The sequence below is a fragment of the Excalfactoria chinensis genome, chromosome 21 (assembly GCF_039878825.1).
Source record: "Excalfactoria chinensis isolate bCotChi1 chromosome 21, bCotChi1.hap2, whole genome shotgun sequence".
NCBI lineage: Eukaryota > Metazoa > Chordata > Aves > Galliformes > Phasianidae > Excalfactoria > Excalfactoria chinensis.
Genome location: NC_092845.1, coordinates 3,308,185 through 3,324,287, shown reverse-complemented (window position 1 = coordinate 3,324,287; position 16,103 = coordinate 3,308,185). Strand labels below are relative to the sequence as shown.

General features: G+C 45.3%; 1 protein-coding gene across 3 annotated transcripts in view; it reads right to left on the bottom strand.

Moving 5' to 3' along the window:
* Positions 1-16,103, bottom strand: part of GRAMD1B (GRAM domain containing 1B) — a 95,039-nt gene that overhangs the window by 66,058 nt on the left and 12,878 nt on the right. For 2 of the 3 annotated variants that reach the window (XM_072354901.1, XM_072354902.1), the window contains exon 2: positions 2,709-3,550. The exons of the other annotated variant lie outside the window; for it this stretch is intronic. In XM_072354901.1, coding sequence (XP_072211002.1) covers positions 2,709-3,070 — 362 coding nt within the window. In that variant the 5' untranslated portion in view covers positions 3,071-3,550. The remainder of the gene's footprint in view (positions 1-2,708; positions 3,551-16,103) is intronic. 3 annotated transcript variants of the gene reach the window in all.

Here is a 16,103-nt window from a genome sequence, read left to right as displayed (position 1 = left end):
GCATTTCATAGCAGAAAGGACAACTCAAGAACAAGAACCTTTTATTGGCTTCAAGCTATGAAACAACTTCTTACCAAAAACCATAACCGAGAACGCTCTCTAAACCAAGGGATAGTTTAGAAAGCCAGCACTGGGTTCATGGAGATCTCACCACAAAGCATGCATGGAGTTCAACGGCCCTCATTATATACATTTTACATACACATATTCATACAATTCCCACAAAGTTCCCCGTTCTGTACATATTAAGTCCAACACTGCACCCACTCAGAGGATTCTTGCAAGGATGCTGAGACACAGACAGCTCTTTGGGCCCTCTGTATCTCTGTGGTCGCTCTTAGCATCAGGCTGAGTAACAACAATATATCCTACACCAGAAAACTTCTTCCCTGTGCTTCTGAGCTTAACTACAGCTAAATGAACTGCATACATTGGAAAGAGTGCAAGTGAAGACAGAATTCCACTCTAAGCTCCAAGGAATTATCAGCACCCTTTTGAAATATAAGATCAGTGACCACGTCTGTATCTTCTCATTTATCCACAAATAAAAACCCTCTTAAAAAAAATCTTTGCCACATCCATTTTGATTAAGCAGACAGTGGAACTTACCAGGAAGAGAAGCCCAATATAACGCAGCCCAACTGCTGCTCCTGCAATGCTGGCAGTCCCAGATGAAAGTTTACTACAGTCATACAAGGTGTACCTTCAACCCTTCCATGCTCACCCACTCACCTAAGCTCAAGAAGTCCCTCAGGTTAAGGTTTAAACTTTAATGGGATACAGATATTGCAACATCTTGCCCTCTTGTCACCAGCCAATGCTCAAGACAAGAAATTCAAGAAACTAGGAGAGGGGGAAAAAACAGAACAGCACTGAGAAGTAATCCAAGGGGGAGCTTTACACACAGGCACTGCAATTTCATACTAAGAGTGGTTAAAAGCAAACAGCTCCTTATTTCATTCCAAGGCACTGCAGTGTTACAACTAGAAATTATAAGGTTGTTTCTCAAACCCCCCAGTGCCAACAATGAGGCTCTAAGCATCACCTATGACTCCTCAGCACCTTCTCAAGCAAGAAGCACAGATGAACCAATAATCCAGTTTCAAACCACTTGCAAGATTTTCTTTCTAACAGGATGACAAACAACAGAGAGGGAGCACTGGTGAGAAGCTGCCTGCAGCCCTTAATTACCATTCAGTTATCCATAGAGGCCCCTCAGAGCAATCCTGGTGTTTGGATCATCCTGTTTTCAGGCAAGCATCAGTTACAGGAAAGGCCCTATGTCAGAAAATGGCTTCTTCCCACTGTTTCAGTGGTGTAGGCAGCGCTAGGCTCCTACATACACTCCTTTCTGTTTAACAAACAGCCGCTCTTTGGCTCTCACTATCAACCACCAAACAGTTTGCAGAGAGCCAGTTGGTAAACAGCCATACAAACCACACAGGCTACTAAAAACTACCCGGTGTCCTAAAATATTTTATAGAATGGAGTTCATTCACTTGGATGCACACCGCATGCTGACGGTCAGAGCTGCTGCTGTGGCTCAGGGCTGTGAGCAGTGAGTGCATCAATGGAACACATCAGCTGGAGCACAGCTTGCTCTCAGCTAGCAGCTTTTCCCTGGAGAGCCCTGTGGAAATCCGGCCATGTGATGGGGTACAGGCTGCTGGGCTTCAAGATTATAATAACTAATTGCTGCACGGGAGCCACACAGTACTCCCTTTTGTATTTAAACAGCACAGTAAGTGACAACCAGCACCTGTTGCAAAGAGCCAAACCACTCTGCAGCAGCAGCAAGAAAGAGCGGAGTTATCGGGAGTGCAGAGGCTCAGCACTCCTGGGTTCGAAAGGGAAACATACCATTTGAAAACGCCATGTGTTTTCCATTGTAAAAGGGACAGATTTGAAGCCTGCTCCATTTGAAGGGAGGAGGTGCCATGCTGGCTGTGGTATGCTAATGCCAACTAATGCATCGACTGAGGGGGCTTTTTGCCAGTCAGCACTTACTTCAAAAACACAACCAAGGTTAACAACACCATCACCTGCATCACTCCATCGCCACAGAAGTCTGTTCTAGGTATTTCTGCAAGAAGAGCTATCACATGCTCGGAGAAAAAAGCAGCACCTACATTAAAGCATAAAGCCACAGGCTGAAGGGAAAGACAAGTTAGCCCACACTAAGCTAGCATGAAGATTAATGCAGTGCTAACTTCCCTACAGAGAAGGCATGCTGTATTTTTCAGGCCCTTCATGACAGGAACATTGTTCCCCTCAGACACTAAAAGAAGAGTGAACTACGCTGCATGATGCACACACCAGCCACACCTGCACAATTCGATAAGGTAAAGCTATTGCTTCACGTCTACTCAATAACTCGCTGGGCATCCATTGCTGCACTGACAAGCCCTTGGGAGTCTTTAGGCACAGTTACTCCCGCTCAGACAAGTTCTTTTTGCTTGCCCTGCATAGAAAAGATACAGGGAAGGCCACAGTGAAGGACTGCGATGCTGTTTCCAACACACCCACTGTTTGCACGTACAACGATGCCATTTGATCCACCATCACCAAGTCCAACCCATCGCATTACCCATTCCAGCCACTGGGTGAGGACAAAGTCCTCAAGAGAGCCACACCAAAAGCTCAGCAGGGCCCTACCCACTGCAAGGGGCTTTTGGGGGAGCAGGAAAGGGAGATGGCCACCAACATACCTGCTCTCACTGCACTCCTTCTTCTCTCTGACACGCAGCCACTTCCGCAGAAGGAAGCGCTTGCGGCGCGGGGAGGCACTGGGTGTGGAGCAGTTGGACCAGGGAGTGTCCTCATCACTGGAGGGGGTGATCTCAATGGATGGGAGCTGCAGGTATTCCTTGCTGGAGGAAGGAGAATCCTGATAACTGCCGGCCTCCAGGCTCTGCTCCTGCACATTCTTCATCCGCCTCATCTTGAAGCGCTTCCTGCGCAGGGTGGGGGTGGATGAGCTGGACCAGGCACGGCTGCCCTCCACCACCTGCTGCTCTGGGACTTGCAGGGCAGGGAGCTGCAGGGTTTCTGTCATATTGGCAGCTGGCATCAGGTGCCCTTTCTCCTCCTGCTCCCACCCCCAGGCACGCTAGTTCCGATCTCAGTGTAAGCCACACCACAAAGCCACAAGTCGCCTTTCTGCTCCCTCACCCAGTCCAGCACCAGCCCTCCCTCTCACGCAGGCAATCTCGTGTTCCTCAGGTGCTTTCATTTAACGAGCAGGGGGTGGGGAAGGAGGGGGGTGTTCAGGACTGACATGCCACAAGGAAAGCCAGTTTCAAGTTTCTTTTGTCCTTCCCCTCTCCGCCAAACAAGGTTCCTCCCCTCCTGGTCTCTGAAAGCAGCAGGTTTAGCACCAGGACTTGCTTGCAATACTATCAGATTGTTCCCCCCCTCCCCTCTTCCCCTCCTCTTTGCTTTCTGTCTTCTTTGCCTGATGTTGGTTCAGGCATAAACTCTCCTGGTGCTGTGCTGGGGAACTCAGCTGTGGTCTTCTTAAGTGACGAAGCAAGTATGGAGCGGCGTGGAGCTGTGAGGAGGTCAGAGAGAGACAAAGAAGGAGGAAGAAATGATACTAGATAATATCAGGAGGAGGAGGAGGAGCAGCAGCATGTTCTTTTTCTGTAGCGGGTAAGACATGTGCAGGCAGCTGCTCCGAGCATCACCGCACTCATAATCCCAAGGGACAGGGTTTATATTACCAAATAGGCTGCTGCTGTAAATCAACCGAATGACAAGGGTACAAAGGAATAATAACTTTCTGTAGAAGCCAATTGGACAGGCTTTCCCCTTGTCCCACCTTCGTGCTTGGACAGCCCACCCCGTGCAGGGAGGGAACAAGCAAACTCGGGCTTCCACAGCCTTCTTGCAAGGCTGGGATTTGTAGTGCCCATTGACTGCTCACAGAAAGGGCAGCAAAGGAGAGGGATTGAGGAGAAGCTGAAGAGGCAGTGGCAAGCAGGTGGCACCAGAACTGGGAGGCTGGCTGGTTTTCTAGCTCAGATTCATGTAGGTGAAAGCTGACAGAAGGGAGTCCTTGCAGGGCGATGCTGCTTCCAAAATGGCACAGTGGGTGATGAATGGTCTCAAGGTCCAGGAACAACAAAGACACCACAAAGACAGTTTAAACATGCAGGACAGATTCAGACTAGGATAAACATACATGCTACGTGGAAGATTCGAGTATGCTAAGGAAGCAAAACCGGGGCTCATGCATTGGGAGGAACAGCAGGACTGGGACTAGCCTTGCAAAATTCTGCTGATGAAACCAAACCATTAAGAACAAACACTGCCAGTGATTCACCATCCAGATCCTGTATTCCTCAAAAGCTCCTGGATGAAACTGCATCCAGATGGATTTTTAGGTGAGAGTGACAGAACTTAAGTACTTCAAGAGAGCAGCTACCATTCAGCTGCCATGAATTCTAAGCACACTGTCAGAACAAAACATCCCAGTTAATCTGACACAGCTTTCATTTTCACTCAACAGCCGGAGCCCTTAAAAAGACAAAAAAAAACACCCTACTGATTTCAGGTTAAAAACAATATTTCTGTTGAACCAAACCAAAATATTTTGCTTTGCATGAGCTGCCCCAAAGTTTTGCTTGAAAATAAACCTCACTTGAACTTGGAACATCAGAAACTGTGGAATCTGGGACATACGTAACTGAATGTGTCCAAAAAGGGAAGATTTATTATGTCAGGAGCAAAGAGGGAAGAATCCCTAAATCCTGCTTTGTAGCACTGCCCTTTTTTTGTGCTCTGCTTCTCCTTTATGTTATTAGATGGAGCAAAGCTTGAAATCAACATCCAGAGCTTCGGCTACCTGGGTACCAATAGGCCAAACACCATCAGAACATCTTCCACAAACACCCCACTTAAAAATATACAGGGAATAAAACAGTTAAATCTCAGACTCGAATAGGGAGCAACCTGCAATCAAGTACTCGAACCACCTGTACATACAGAACATTATCAACCAGCTGTTAACTCACAGAAAAGCCCTTTCAGTGCATGGCCACACACCTGTGTGTCCAAGAGCACTCAATCATTGCTAAATCTTAACCAAGAGCAAATACCTGCAACTGCAAGAAGGGGCAGGGGGGGGCTTTCCTGCTTCATTTCTCACATAAAGATGGTAAGAACAGAAAGTGTTTCCCCTTAAATCCCACCCACACTCCATCCTCTAGAAGTACTTCCATTCCTTTCCAATGGAGCAAGTAGATGAGCAGCCCTTTGCAGGCCACCACAAAGAAGTTTTATTCCATACACTGAGCTTGGTTTCCTGTGGAATATTTAATCCAGCAAGCAAGATTTTAACACTTGTTCGCAGTTACTTCAGCAATTAACAGGGTCAAAATGTTGGCAGCTTTGCATGCTTTCTTGCTTTAGTACTAACTCACACAGTGTATGCTGCCGACCCTCAAAACCCTACAGATGACCTAATTAGTCACCCAGACTCACACTGTACTGGTCAGGGCCATCACTTGGAACTGCTTTAGCAAGGCTGAACCCTCTCAATGATCTGCTTTTAGTTCCAGAAGTTTCTTCACTCTCTGGCTCACTAAACCCTACTGGGAACCCCCTCAGCAAGATAGGATCCATCCCCACTGCTCATAGAGTGGCAGTGCCAAGGGAACCTGATTGAGACAGGGTACACACACCCTTTAATTCCAAGTGCTTCACTGATTAGTAAGCAACACTTAGTTGTTCTCAAACATCCTCAGGACATTCTTACCAAGCAAAGAGGATGCCGACCACCTGTCCAGTCCTTAGGAAAAAAACCAGGAGCAATGTAATAGGAGAGATCACTCAAGCACCTGACCCACAAAGTGAGACATAGCAGCAAGGATCAAGTGCTATTTCTGTGCAAATCACAATGACAGCACTATTTAACTGCTTCCACAAGAGCCTCTGCTGCTGCTGCAGGACTCTGCCCCAACTGAGTGAGCACAGCAGCAAACATCTACAGCTTGATCAAGGATATTGTGGGATATTTCCTACACAAGCATTCTGGACACGTTTCCAGTGTCTGTAGAATGGGACTGATAAGAGGAATAAAGAAAAACAGCCCCAGAAAAGCTGAAAATCTGCTCCCTGAGTTGAGAACACGAACTAATGGCAGCTTGTATTCTTTGGCAGCCCTTCCCACGTGTTTTAAACAGAACATCATCCCCACCAGATGAATACAGCGTGTCAGTGCTATGAAAAAGATAAATATATATCTGCATTTATTCTTCCATCTCAAGAGGTTTCTGCAAGAATAATCACGTTTGTGACAGTACAACACATCCTTACACCAGAACTGACTGTGACATCCTTTGGCCTTTGAGTTTGAATGAGACATTGTACAACTTAACAAATGCCAAACTTGTGGATGCACACAAGGAGCACCAACCAGCTGACCATGCCTGACTTCAGTGCCCTCCAAAGCTGTCCCTTTAAATCACAACACACCAGCCAGCAGTTGCTCCCATCTGAACATATTTTGGATATGCGATACCAGATACCTGCATGTGTTGTTCTCTGAAACCCAGGCACTGCCTTACAAGACAGATGCCACAAATTTCACAGGCTGCAGGGTGAGAAATAGCAGCAACAGGCTGACCTCAATGCATTGCAAAGCAAGATGGAGGCAATCTTGTAGCCCCAGACACTCCCAGGGAAACCAATGTCTGTTAGAACAGCCACGGTGCAATGGAAGTCATCATGTCCAATTTGAGATGACACAAGCTCTGCCATGAGAAACATTACACTGTGACTGCAGCCTGGATTATTTGCTACCAGACTTCACATTCTTTAAACCTTTCCTTCGTGCCAAGGCTTTGTCTCATTACACCACATACCTCGTTGTGAAGTGAAGCAGATGGATTGCATGTCAGCAAACAAATGGCCTTAGAAATAAAACAGTGGCACATGCATCATTCTGCCGCATGTAAAGCATAGCCTATATGTGCACTAGGTGCACTACCCATGGTTAACATGATGCTGAAGTCCCATGCCCATCACTGCCTCATTTTCTGTCAACAACCCACTTCTACCAGCAGCAGTTGAAATGAGCAATAACATGGGTTGCAACAGGCTTAACTGCATTGTATCTAACCTCCCCTAGGAGAATCACATCTATACAACTTCTGGGAGCATTTTATTACTTTATATATAGCTTGCAGGCCTCAAAGAGGTCTGATCCTGATGGTGCTTTGGGCTGAAAGTAACCTTGTACCTATTTCTCTCTCACCTCCTGGAAGAAGCGATTCTCACAGCAACAGGAACTCTTCAAGACTGTGACTTATTGCTCACAGTATCACACAACTGGAGGCATTCAAACACAGCCTCACGCACAGCTGCAAACCCCAGGTTCTTCAGTCATCATCCAGAACCCCAGCGACCACCAGCCATAAACAGCACAGCAAACCACCTGTTTCTTCCAGCAGTAAGACAACTCTTTTATAGCGCTTTCTATCCAAACTGAAATGGAAAGCTGAGCCAAAGACCAGCAAGCAAAACACTTGAAATTGCTGTCATGACTTTGCAGTGATTCATCAGAATATGGCAATGGAGCAAAGAAACGAGGGCCTTTTCCTCGGTTTTCTTTTCCATTTAGAACTGGAGCAGATCATCATTTAGCACTGCCTACCCACACTGCTACATTATCACACAGAGCATCACCAAAGGCTCGCTCCTCCTTTAGCACAGGTTAAATGTGGTCCCACACAGAGCACAGGTGATGGTTTCAATGAGGTTGCATTGCAGCTGGGCATTTTTGCTTTGCATTGCATACATAGCACACAAATATGTGACTCTGTCCAAATTCCTTGGGTTTCCACTACCTGCTCAGCACTTTCCTAACGGGTCACAGCTCACAGCACACACCATTAATCACAGAGCAAGCCTGTAAGTACAAAAGGTCTCTGAACAGTACATTCTTTCCTACTCAGCTAAAATATCTGCTTCACTGGCTCGAGTCAGTCCAGTTTGCTGTATTTAACCCAGACCCACACAACAAAGAAACACGGTAGAAGTTTCTCAGCGTGCATTTGGGAAGACACAAAACTGCCTACACACAGTTGTGACAAATCCTCCAAGCCCTCTTTAAAAATAACGAGTGTAGCTAAGTTTTATTTGCCCCAAAGAAGTGGCCATAACTCAAAGGAGAACCCTGAGAGCTTTAGCCAGTACTGCATTGCTCTTCATGGGACAGCCTGACTCCAGCAGGACTTTCTGCCTTTCAATGTGCACAGACAGACTGCTCACAAGGCTTCCTGATGCAGGAACCACTAACACAGAACTGATTCTAAATGCTACTTGCAACTCATTCCCCTGTACCAACAGCATGGTTGGAAGTGAAATGTCCTTAAACATCTCTGCTGTCTTACACTGCTGGCTATTGAAAGCAATCCTAACACACAACTGCCAAGTTCTTTTTCCCATCTCAGCTGGAAGAGCAAAAAGCAGAACATTGCTTTACCTGACAAAATATTGAGGAAAAGAACGCCTGCAGGAAAAGAAATAAGTACTTCCTTGAGTCTTACTCTGTGCAAGATCAAATGCAAACTCCAAAACTAGCTCGGAAACCCTAATAGCCACTGAATGACAGAAGGACAGGAAAGGTTTTCTGCAACTAGTAAACTCATTGTACAGCTAGTGTAGAGATTGCTTTAAAAATACCATTGCTGTCCATCACCTCAATTATCCCCAACTTCAGCGGTGAGGCTGCTAGAAGCTCATTTCCTCAATTAGACAAATGCCTGAGGAAAACTGTCATTTCTCTTCACAATTGTCAGAACGGAGCTATTTGGGAACCACTTCAATGCTGAAAAAGGTCTCCTCCAGCTGACTTTGCCATTCACACTCACAATCCTGCACTTAACTGCTGACATTGAGACAAAGCAAGGCCATTTCCCCCCCCACACACAGCACAACCATCACACGTAGCATGTAATGCTGATACAAATTCTCTCTCCACTTGGGTTATATGTCACAAAGTTGTTTGAGGCGAGGTATATTCACAGCCACAAAATTAACTCATGTTTCTTGCTTGCGTAACAGCAAGCACATACATAAGATGGTACCTGCACCACCAATAGGCAGCAATTATTTACAGTGAATGGACAGGGAAGGTTCTACACAGATCAAAATCACCATCAAGTGCAATGAATGTCACAGCAGAGATGCCACGTTTATCACATGTGAGCAGAATGCTTTGAATATGCCCCTCAGGCACAAGTTTTACCTGAGTATGTGTGTGCAGGTGTGAAATCTCTGATAAACACCTCCACAATCCACTGGCAGGAATGTAGCTGATTCCATACGTCTTGGAAACAGTCCCTGCAGATCATTTGGAGACGTGACAGATGCCACCCACTCTTTTACAGCTGCATCTTCCCAGCAGTGTTTCTGCCGTTACGCGTTCATTTGCTAAGATTAGTGATGCCTTGGTTGCAATTGAGGAGGTTTACTGCTGTGGTTTAATCCAGCAGGCAGCTGAGGTCTGAAATCAACTCCATCCCAACCCAAACCAAGGCAGTCAGTCACACCTACTGATTTAAGCTGGAAATAAGCTGATTTTTATATATACACACATGCAGAATTTCAGGTACCACTGATTCTCTTGCTGACCTGGTTCCAAACAACTTCTGAGATCAACAGTTTCCAATGGCCATCCTTCAATGAAACAGCTTATAGCTGTCAGGTTATGTCCCACTTGCCAGGAACCTGCTTCCCATGTTTTCCTTTCCCAGTACCACGCAGGCTCTGCAGCACTCAATCAAGGTCAGATCCAAGTGCTCTGGGGCAAAGCTCACACTAACAACACCCTCACCGTGCTCTGTTTCATCTGTCTGCATGGCTTCAAACAACAGCAATCACAGCCAGCCAAAAGTTTGCTTACTCTTTTGTCTGTCTTTCAATATAGAAGTAGCAGCAGGTTCAGGCAGGTGATGCTTCTTCAGCTGCCTGAGTTTCCAAGTAATGCTGAACCACTGTAATTCCTGTTTCCACACTGAGATCTTACCCAAAAAGCACATTAGAGACCAAAGAAGGGGTTGTGCCACACATCACATCCTATACCCTGCAAACAGATCCTCCACACTTCCTACATGTGCTCCATCAGTGTCACAGTCCAGCTTACCAAGTGCTACCTGAAAAGGCTTCCCCCCTCAGGACATCTGATTTAAGAATCCACAAGCTATAAAAACCCTGCTGACCTCTTCATATTCCTTGGGAAATTCAGTCTGAAGATTGCACTGTTTAATGAGCTGATATCTCACTTAGCATCTCCAGTTTTATTATCGCACATTATGCTGATTTTTCTCCTACCACATCTGAACTCTGAGAAGCTGTGAATGAGAGGAAAATACTCTCAAATGAAGCATCACGCTGGCTGTTTTCATATGACCCCTCTGCCTTATGAAACTCACTAGGAGCTGTGAATAACCACTGCCACACGCTTAATATAATCTTCAGTAAAGGGCAAGTTATAAAATGGAAGGACATGAACCTCGAATCAAAGCTTTTTTTAAAGCCAGGAGCTAAGAGAAATGGCTTGTGGTACCATTACATGGAGCACTGACAGCATGAAGAAAAAAACCTAAGAAATAAAAGCCGCCATATCTAACAACAGCAAATCACAAGCTGTCTGCTAATGGGGCTACCCCACTTGTTCCTTCATTGCCCTAGAAAAAGGCTCTATGTGCCATCTAATTCAATTCAACAAGACAGCTTCTTAAATTCACATTATGAGTCTGTTTTTCTGCCCATCTCAGTGATGAGGCACCTGTAGCAGACCTCTCTCTCTTGCCCTGAGGTTTCTCGATGCATCTTGAGCCCCTGAAACAATGTCCATTTTCACACTGAGTTCATCCTCCTGCCTCCCCGCATCCACAGCCCAGCAGATTCTCTTTAGTACAAACAGGGCAGCGTTACAACACAGCTGCTGGGGGAACTTCTACCAACAGGGCCCTGCTGCTCTCTAGTGGCTACAAAGCTGCAGGCAGGGTTACTGATTAGCTTCAGATAGAGCCTGCATAGAACCTGCTTTAAGATGGCTCCTTGCCCCCAGTATCCTTACTGACATAGAAGGTACTACTAATGCAACAAGTGTTTTACGTCCTTAGCTGCTACTATTACCAGACTCTTTCATCTCTAGACAAACATTATCTTACCCGGAGCCCACAGTTCCCTGAGCCATCCACAAAAGATCTCTCAACCCTTAACAAATCTGTCCATCAATTCACTGGACAACAGCACAAAACCCTACGAGATCACTTGGAGCATTGAGCTATGGGTTGCCAAATGATCCAGACCCTACAAGCCACACACTGGCATCTCCTGCCAACAGCTACCACATAAGGGAACACTGCCAGTGAGCAATGACAGACATCCCAATGCTCCACAGATGAGGCTGTGCCTGCAATGGGGATGCAGAGAGGTCTTCAAGCAAGCCAGACATGCCTGCTAAAGTCAGTGTTTCTCCAAGATCTGGGTCATTAACGCTGTTCATCCTCTTTGGAAACTGCCAAAAGAATTTTCTTGCCCTTATGAGGTTTGCTTTTCCTCCCACATTCCAATTGCTCATCTTATATTCTTTGAGCTCAGCAGTTTCGCTGCTCATACATACAGACACTAAGGCTTTTCCCCGTGGGTCCTGCTGCTGAGTACAAGATGTTCTTAAGTTATGTCAGGTTCGCTTCTAAAGGACAAAAGCTTAGGAGCAGGTGCTAACAGACCATGGACCGAATTGTCAGAGCAGGAGGAGATAAAAAACAGCAAAGTGTACATGGCTAGATATGGGATTTCTTCCTTCCTGGGAGGACGTTTGTAGAGGAAGCTGAAGGACCCAGTTGTGTGCTGACACGTTTTGCTGGCTGCACACACAAGACTTGGCACGTAGCATTTGCTGAGAAACAAACTAATCCCTGCTGTAAATTAAGAAGGGCAAAGAAATTACACCAGGAATGACTGTTCTGGAGCTTATCCCCTTTCCTCACTACTTTCTAAACCAAGTGTCACCCAAACATTGAATTATACAGGACAATCTCCCATTCTGTCCAGTCTATCGAACCAACAAACCCAAGGCTTCTTTTGGGAACAAGCTGTTCCTGGATTTCAAACACTAACCACTGCTAATCTTAGAAGCGTGTTTCAAGTGGGAGGGGATGCAGGCAGGATGTGTGAACGTACGTGGGAATAGCATCATTCCCAGATATTTCTAATTGGGACTCACAGAAGGAGATTTAGTTTTTCTACTGAAGGCCATTCAGTAGTTTTTAAAGACAAGGTACAAGCAGAAAGGCTTCTGTTCCTCAGGGCTAAATTCTACCTATGGTAGGATGAAAGAATACCCCAATCCTAGCAAACAATGCCATCGCATTTGGAAGAGAATCTGAAAGCAGGAATAGACAAAAACCTCTGGACCATGAATTGGATTTCATTTCCAAAGTTGACTCTTAGTTGGAAAATTATTCAGCCCAGAGTCAGCATTTGAGTCAATAGCCTCTGCAGGAATGAATACTCGCAGCATCTATTCATTAGTTATAAATACACCTGCCATTCACTCTTGCCTGCACTCAGTTTCACTCCCACTTCTCAGCAAACCTGTGTAAGTTTGGAGTGAACAATGGCATTTATTAGATAAGAAAAGAAAAAAAGCTATTTCTGGGCCTCTCATCAGCATGCCTTGGGCTAACCTGTACAACAGCACCTTTTGAAAGGTGTCAGAAAGAGGCCTGCATTAAATAGCAAAGAAAAAAGCCCCAGCAAGTGGAAGTGAGGCATGAGATGAATGTCTTCCTTTAATACACTGGGATCTGGCAATTATCTACTTCGGATGAATCAGTGTCTCTGATGCGAATCACATCCAGTAATTAAATCTAAGGCACAGAGCTTATGTAAGTACTTGATTTGGGTCTAAAATAACGAATGGACTTTATAATTAGGCACAGTTTAAAGAGTACTGATAGCAGTAATATGGCTGCCAATGGCCCAACAATTCCTGAATAGTTCTCAGAGTAAAACATTTTGTTTAAAGCCTAAATGTGCACTAAGAAGTAAATCTTTGAAAGTGGGGACTGGAGACGTGTCACTTTCCACTGGAACTTCATCTGCCCCCAAAGAGAAGGGCCATGAATTTCTTACCTTACTTAAGAGATGGCATCTGTTGCATCTTTCATCTTTATATGGAGACTTCACATCCCTGTGGTTTTCAGTTGTGCTTTGGTTTAACCACACTGGATAGCAACTGATGAGCATCAGGCATTTATTTAAACTACATGAAACTACCATCAGAATCCTACGGTACAGCACAAGTAATTAACGCTTCTATCAACATTCATATGTACGGGGCTGTGGGGAGGGATCTGTCTGTACTCATATGTTGCTTCCGCAGTCATGGTTCAGTATGGCTCTGTTCAGATATTCCTTTCATGATACAGAACTGTATCTCCCAGCAATTTGCAATAGAATTTGTTCTGCTGCATCAAGTAGCTTTTATGATAAGAACTCCCAAAGCACCTTTCCCAAGGTGTTCAGGCTCATTGGAAATCAAGTGCTGTGCAGAAGTTAGTGTTCCTTATTCCCCAAATTTCAATGGGCAGTCCAATCAAGTACACAAACAGCCATGCAGCTGTCTGCCCGAGGTACAAAACCACTTCTAACAGCTCAGATCACAACAATCTGCCCACTTTAAAGAATAGAGCACTTAGTGAGGCAGAAGCACAGCCAGATGGACAGGCAGGCTGGGCCTCTTCCCATCAAGAAACAAAGATTCAGCGACAGCATCTGCTCGAGAAACGCAGAAGGTTTTTGTCACACAGAGACGAGCATCATCTGTCAGCCTCACATCACATGAGCCAATTCAGATGCAGGAAGGATTGAGGTCCTTCTCCAGAGGAGTTGCACCAAGCTTTTGAACACAGAAGTCAGCCCCCAGGAGCAGGAATCTACATGATATATCATTTTCTTTCCCATATCAGTGTATTTTAAGGTGATTGCAGGAGTTGGGTAACCCCTGAAGTGATGCATGAACATTTCCTCAGCAGATGTTTGCAACAGCCCCTTTCTCAGATGAACCAACATGAAAAAACAACAAAACAAGGGGAAAAAAGAACCACAACTCCCTCATCTCAGAGGGCTTGTTTAGAATGATGCTTTTTGAAAGGGAATCAAGAGAAAAGAAACAAATGAAGATGTAAAATTAGAGCTCAACGGCTCCATGTCTGCCCAGTGACAGCAGCACAGCTGTTCAAACATTAAAGCACGCTGAGTCAGTGTTTGCCTCCTTCCCACTATCACAGTGGACCTCAGCGATGCAAAGCCTGAAACCAGCATGGCCTCCAGTTCAAGTAGAATTGTTATTTGCCACCAAATCCACCTCATGTAGAGCAGTTTCCTCTGGTTACATGATATACTGCAACAAGAGATTGGCCAGTCGAGGTAAGAGAAAACAGCAACTGACCTTGGGGGGATCTCACAAAACCAAACTCAAACGAGGTGTAATTAAAAATGAGACAGATGCATTTCACTCAAGCCACAGCTCTTCTAAAGGATGTGAGCACTTCAGTAACAATCAGACACACACATGAAGATCCTTGGGGTCCCTTGTCGTAATTTCCTGAGCATTTCCATCTGTCTAAAGAAGCTCTACTCACTTATTTTTAAGGGTTGAAGAGTATCTAACAGTCACATAAATACAACTCTGACACAAACCCCAAATACACACCAAAGCATTTAAATGAACTCACTTAACTATCACTTTTGTTAAGAGCCTTGTTATACAAAGCTGGCATGTAACTTCATAATGCTTTTCCTATAAAGAACTTCCACACTCATTTCAATAGCAAACAACTCCTCATTCAACAGTTCCCATTACAATTATTAAGCCATTATTGCTCCATGAAGACTGGCATCCAAAAACCCAACTACAACAAACAAACCTGTGTAACACCCACTGTTGCATGTCTTCTGCTCCTTGTTTTCTCCCTTTTAATAGCCAACCCTTTCTGAACTAAAATTGTCCAACTGCTCAACACAGCACATTCAAAATAGTTGGTATGAAATGCATATGGTGATGCAGCACTTACAGGGTTAAGTGAACAGCAGAAAACATAGGCAGTCTTCCACGGCCATCTTCATCAGGGAAACCTCTAAAGCACAGCAGTGGGTTCATGTCAGTGCCTTCCAGAGCTGCAGTGGTGGAGTGAAGACACACTGTGTGCAGACTTGTATGTGGCCAGGAAGGATTGCGGGATCATAGGATGAATGGAGGAAGAGTTACAGGCAGGATCTTCTGCGGCTCTCTCTCCTTCCCCCCTCGCCCCCACCACTATCCAAAGAGCAGTTTTAAAGCCAGAGGAAACAAACGATGAGATTACGACTGACAAAGTTCACATTTATAACACTGGCCCTAATCTGTCTGTGACTGCAGTAAGTTAACAGCTTGTTCTGGCATTTCAGCAAGCACGGAAAGCAACTGCAAGCACCAACTGCTGCTACACAGCTGCTACACAGGGCTGGAAGGAAAGCAAGTGGCTGCAAAGCAGGACCAGGGCCTGCAGCATCCACTGGGTGAGCTTCTGCTCTCACACATTGCTCCCTCCTGCAAGCAACCTCTCTGCACAGATTCCTTTCTAGGACAGAAGGCAGCACTAGCAAGAGATGCTAAGGAATATCTTTTATATGAAGACAACCTTTTGGAGAGGAGTAGGGATTTCATGCACCATTTTCAGGGTCAGCAGCATGAGTTGATGTATAAGAAGTGATACTCCTGACTGCTCTTTCCCCTCTCAAAAAGGAACTACTGGACTGCAGCAGGATTTGGGCTCCTAAGCAACTCTTCACTCACAGGTTATATAAAAATAAGCACACAGGTTCAATACAGACTTGCAAACAGCTGTCCTCTCTATTATGCAGCTGGACCTCTAATGTGCACAAACATACACATGAGCAGCTTTGCATTTGCAGGCACAACCTTTCATATACATTATCATGACAGAGCATGCAGTTCTATTGAGCTACAGATCTATAAATGTATGAAGCCCTCCCCATAGGAAACATCATCTATTTGTGCTGTCAATCCACCTGCCTTT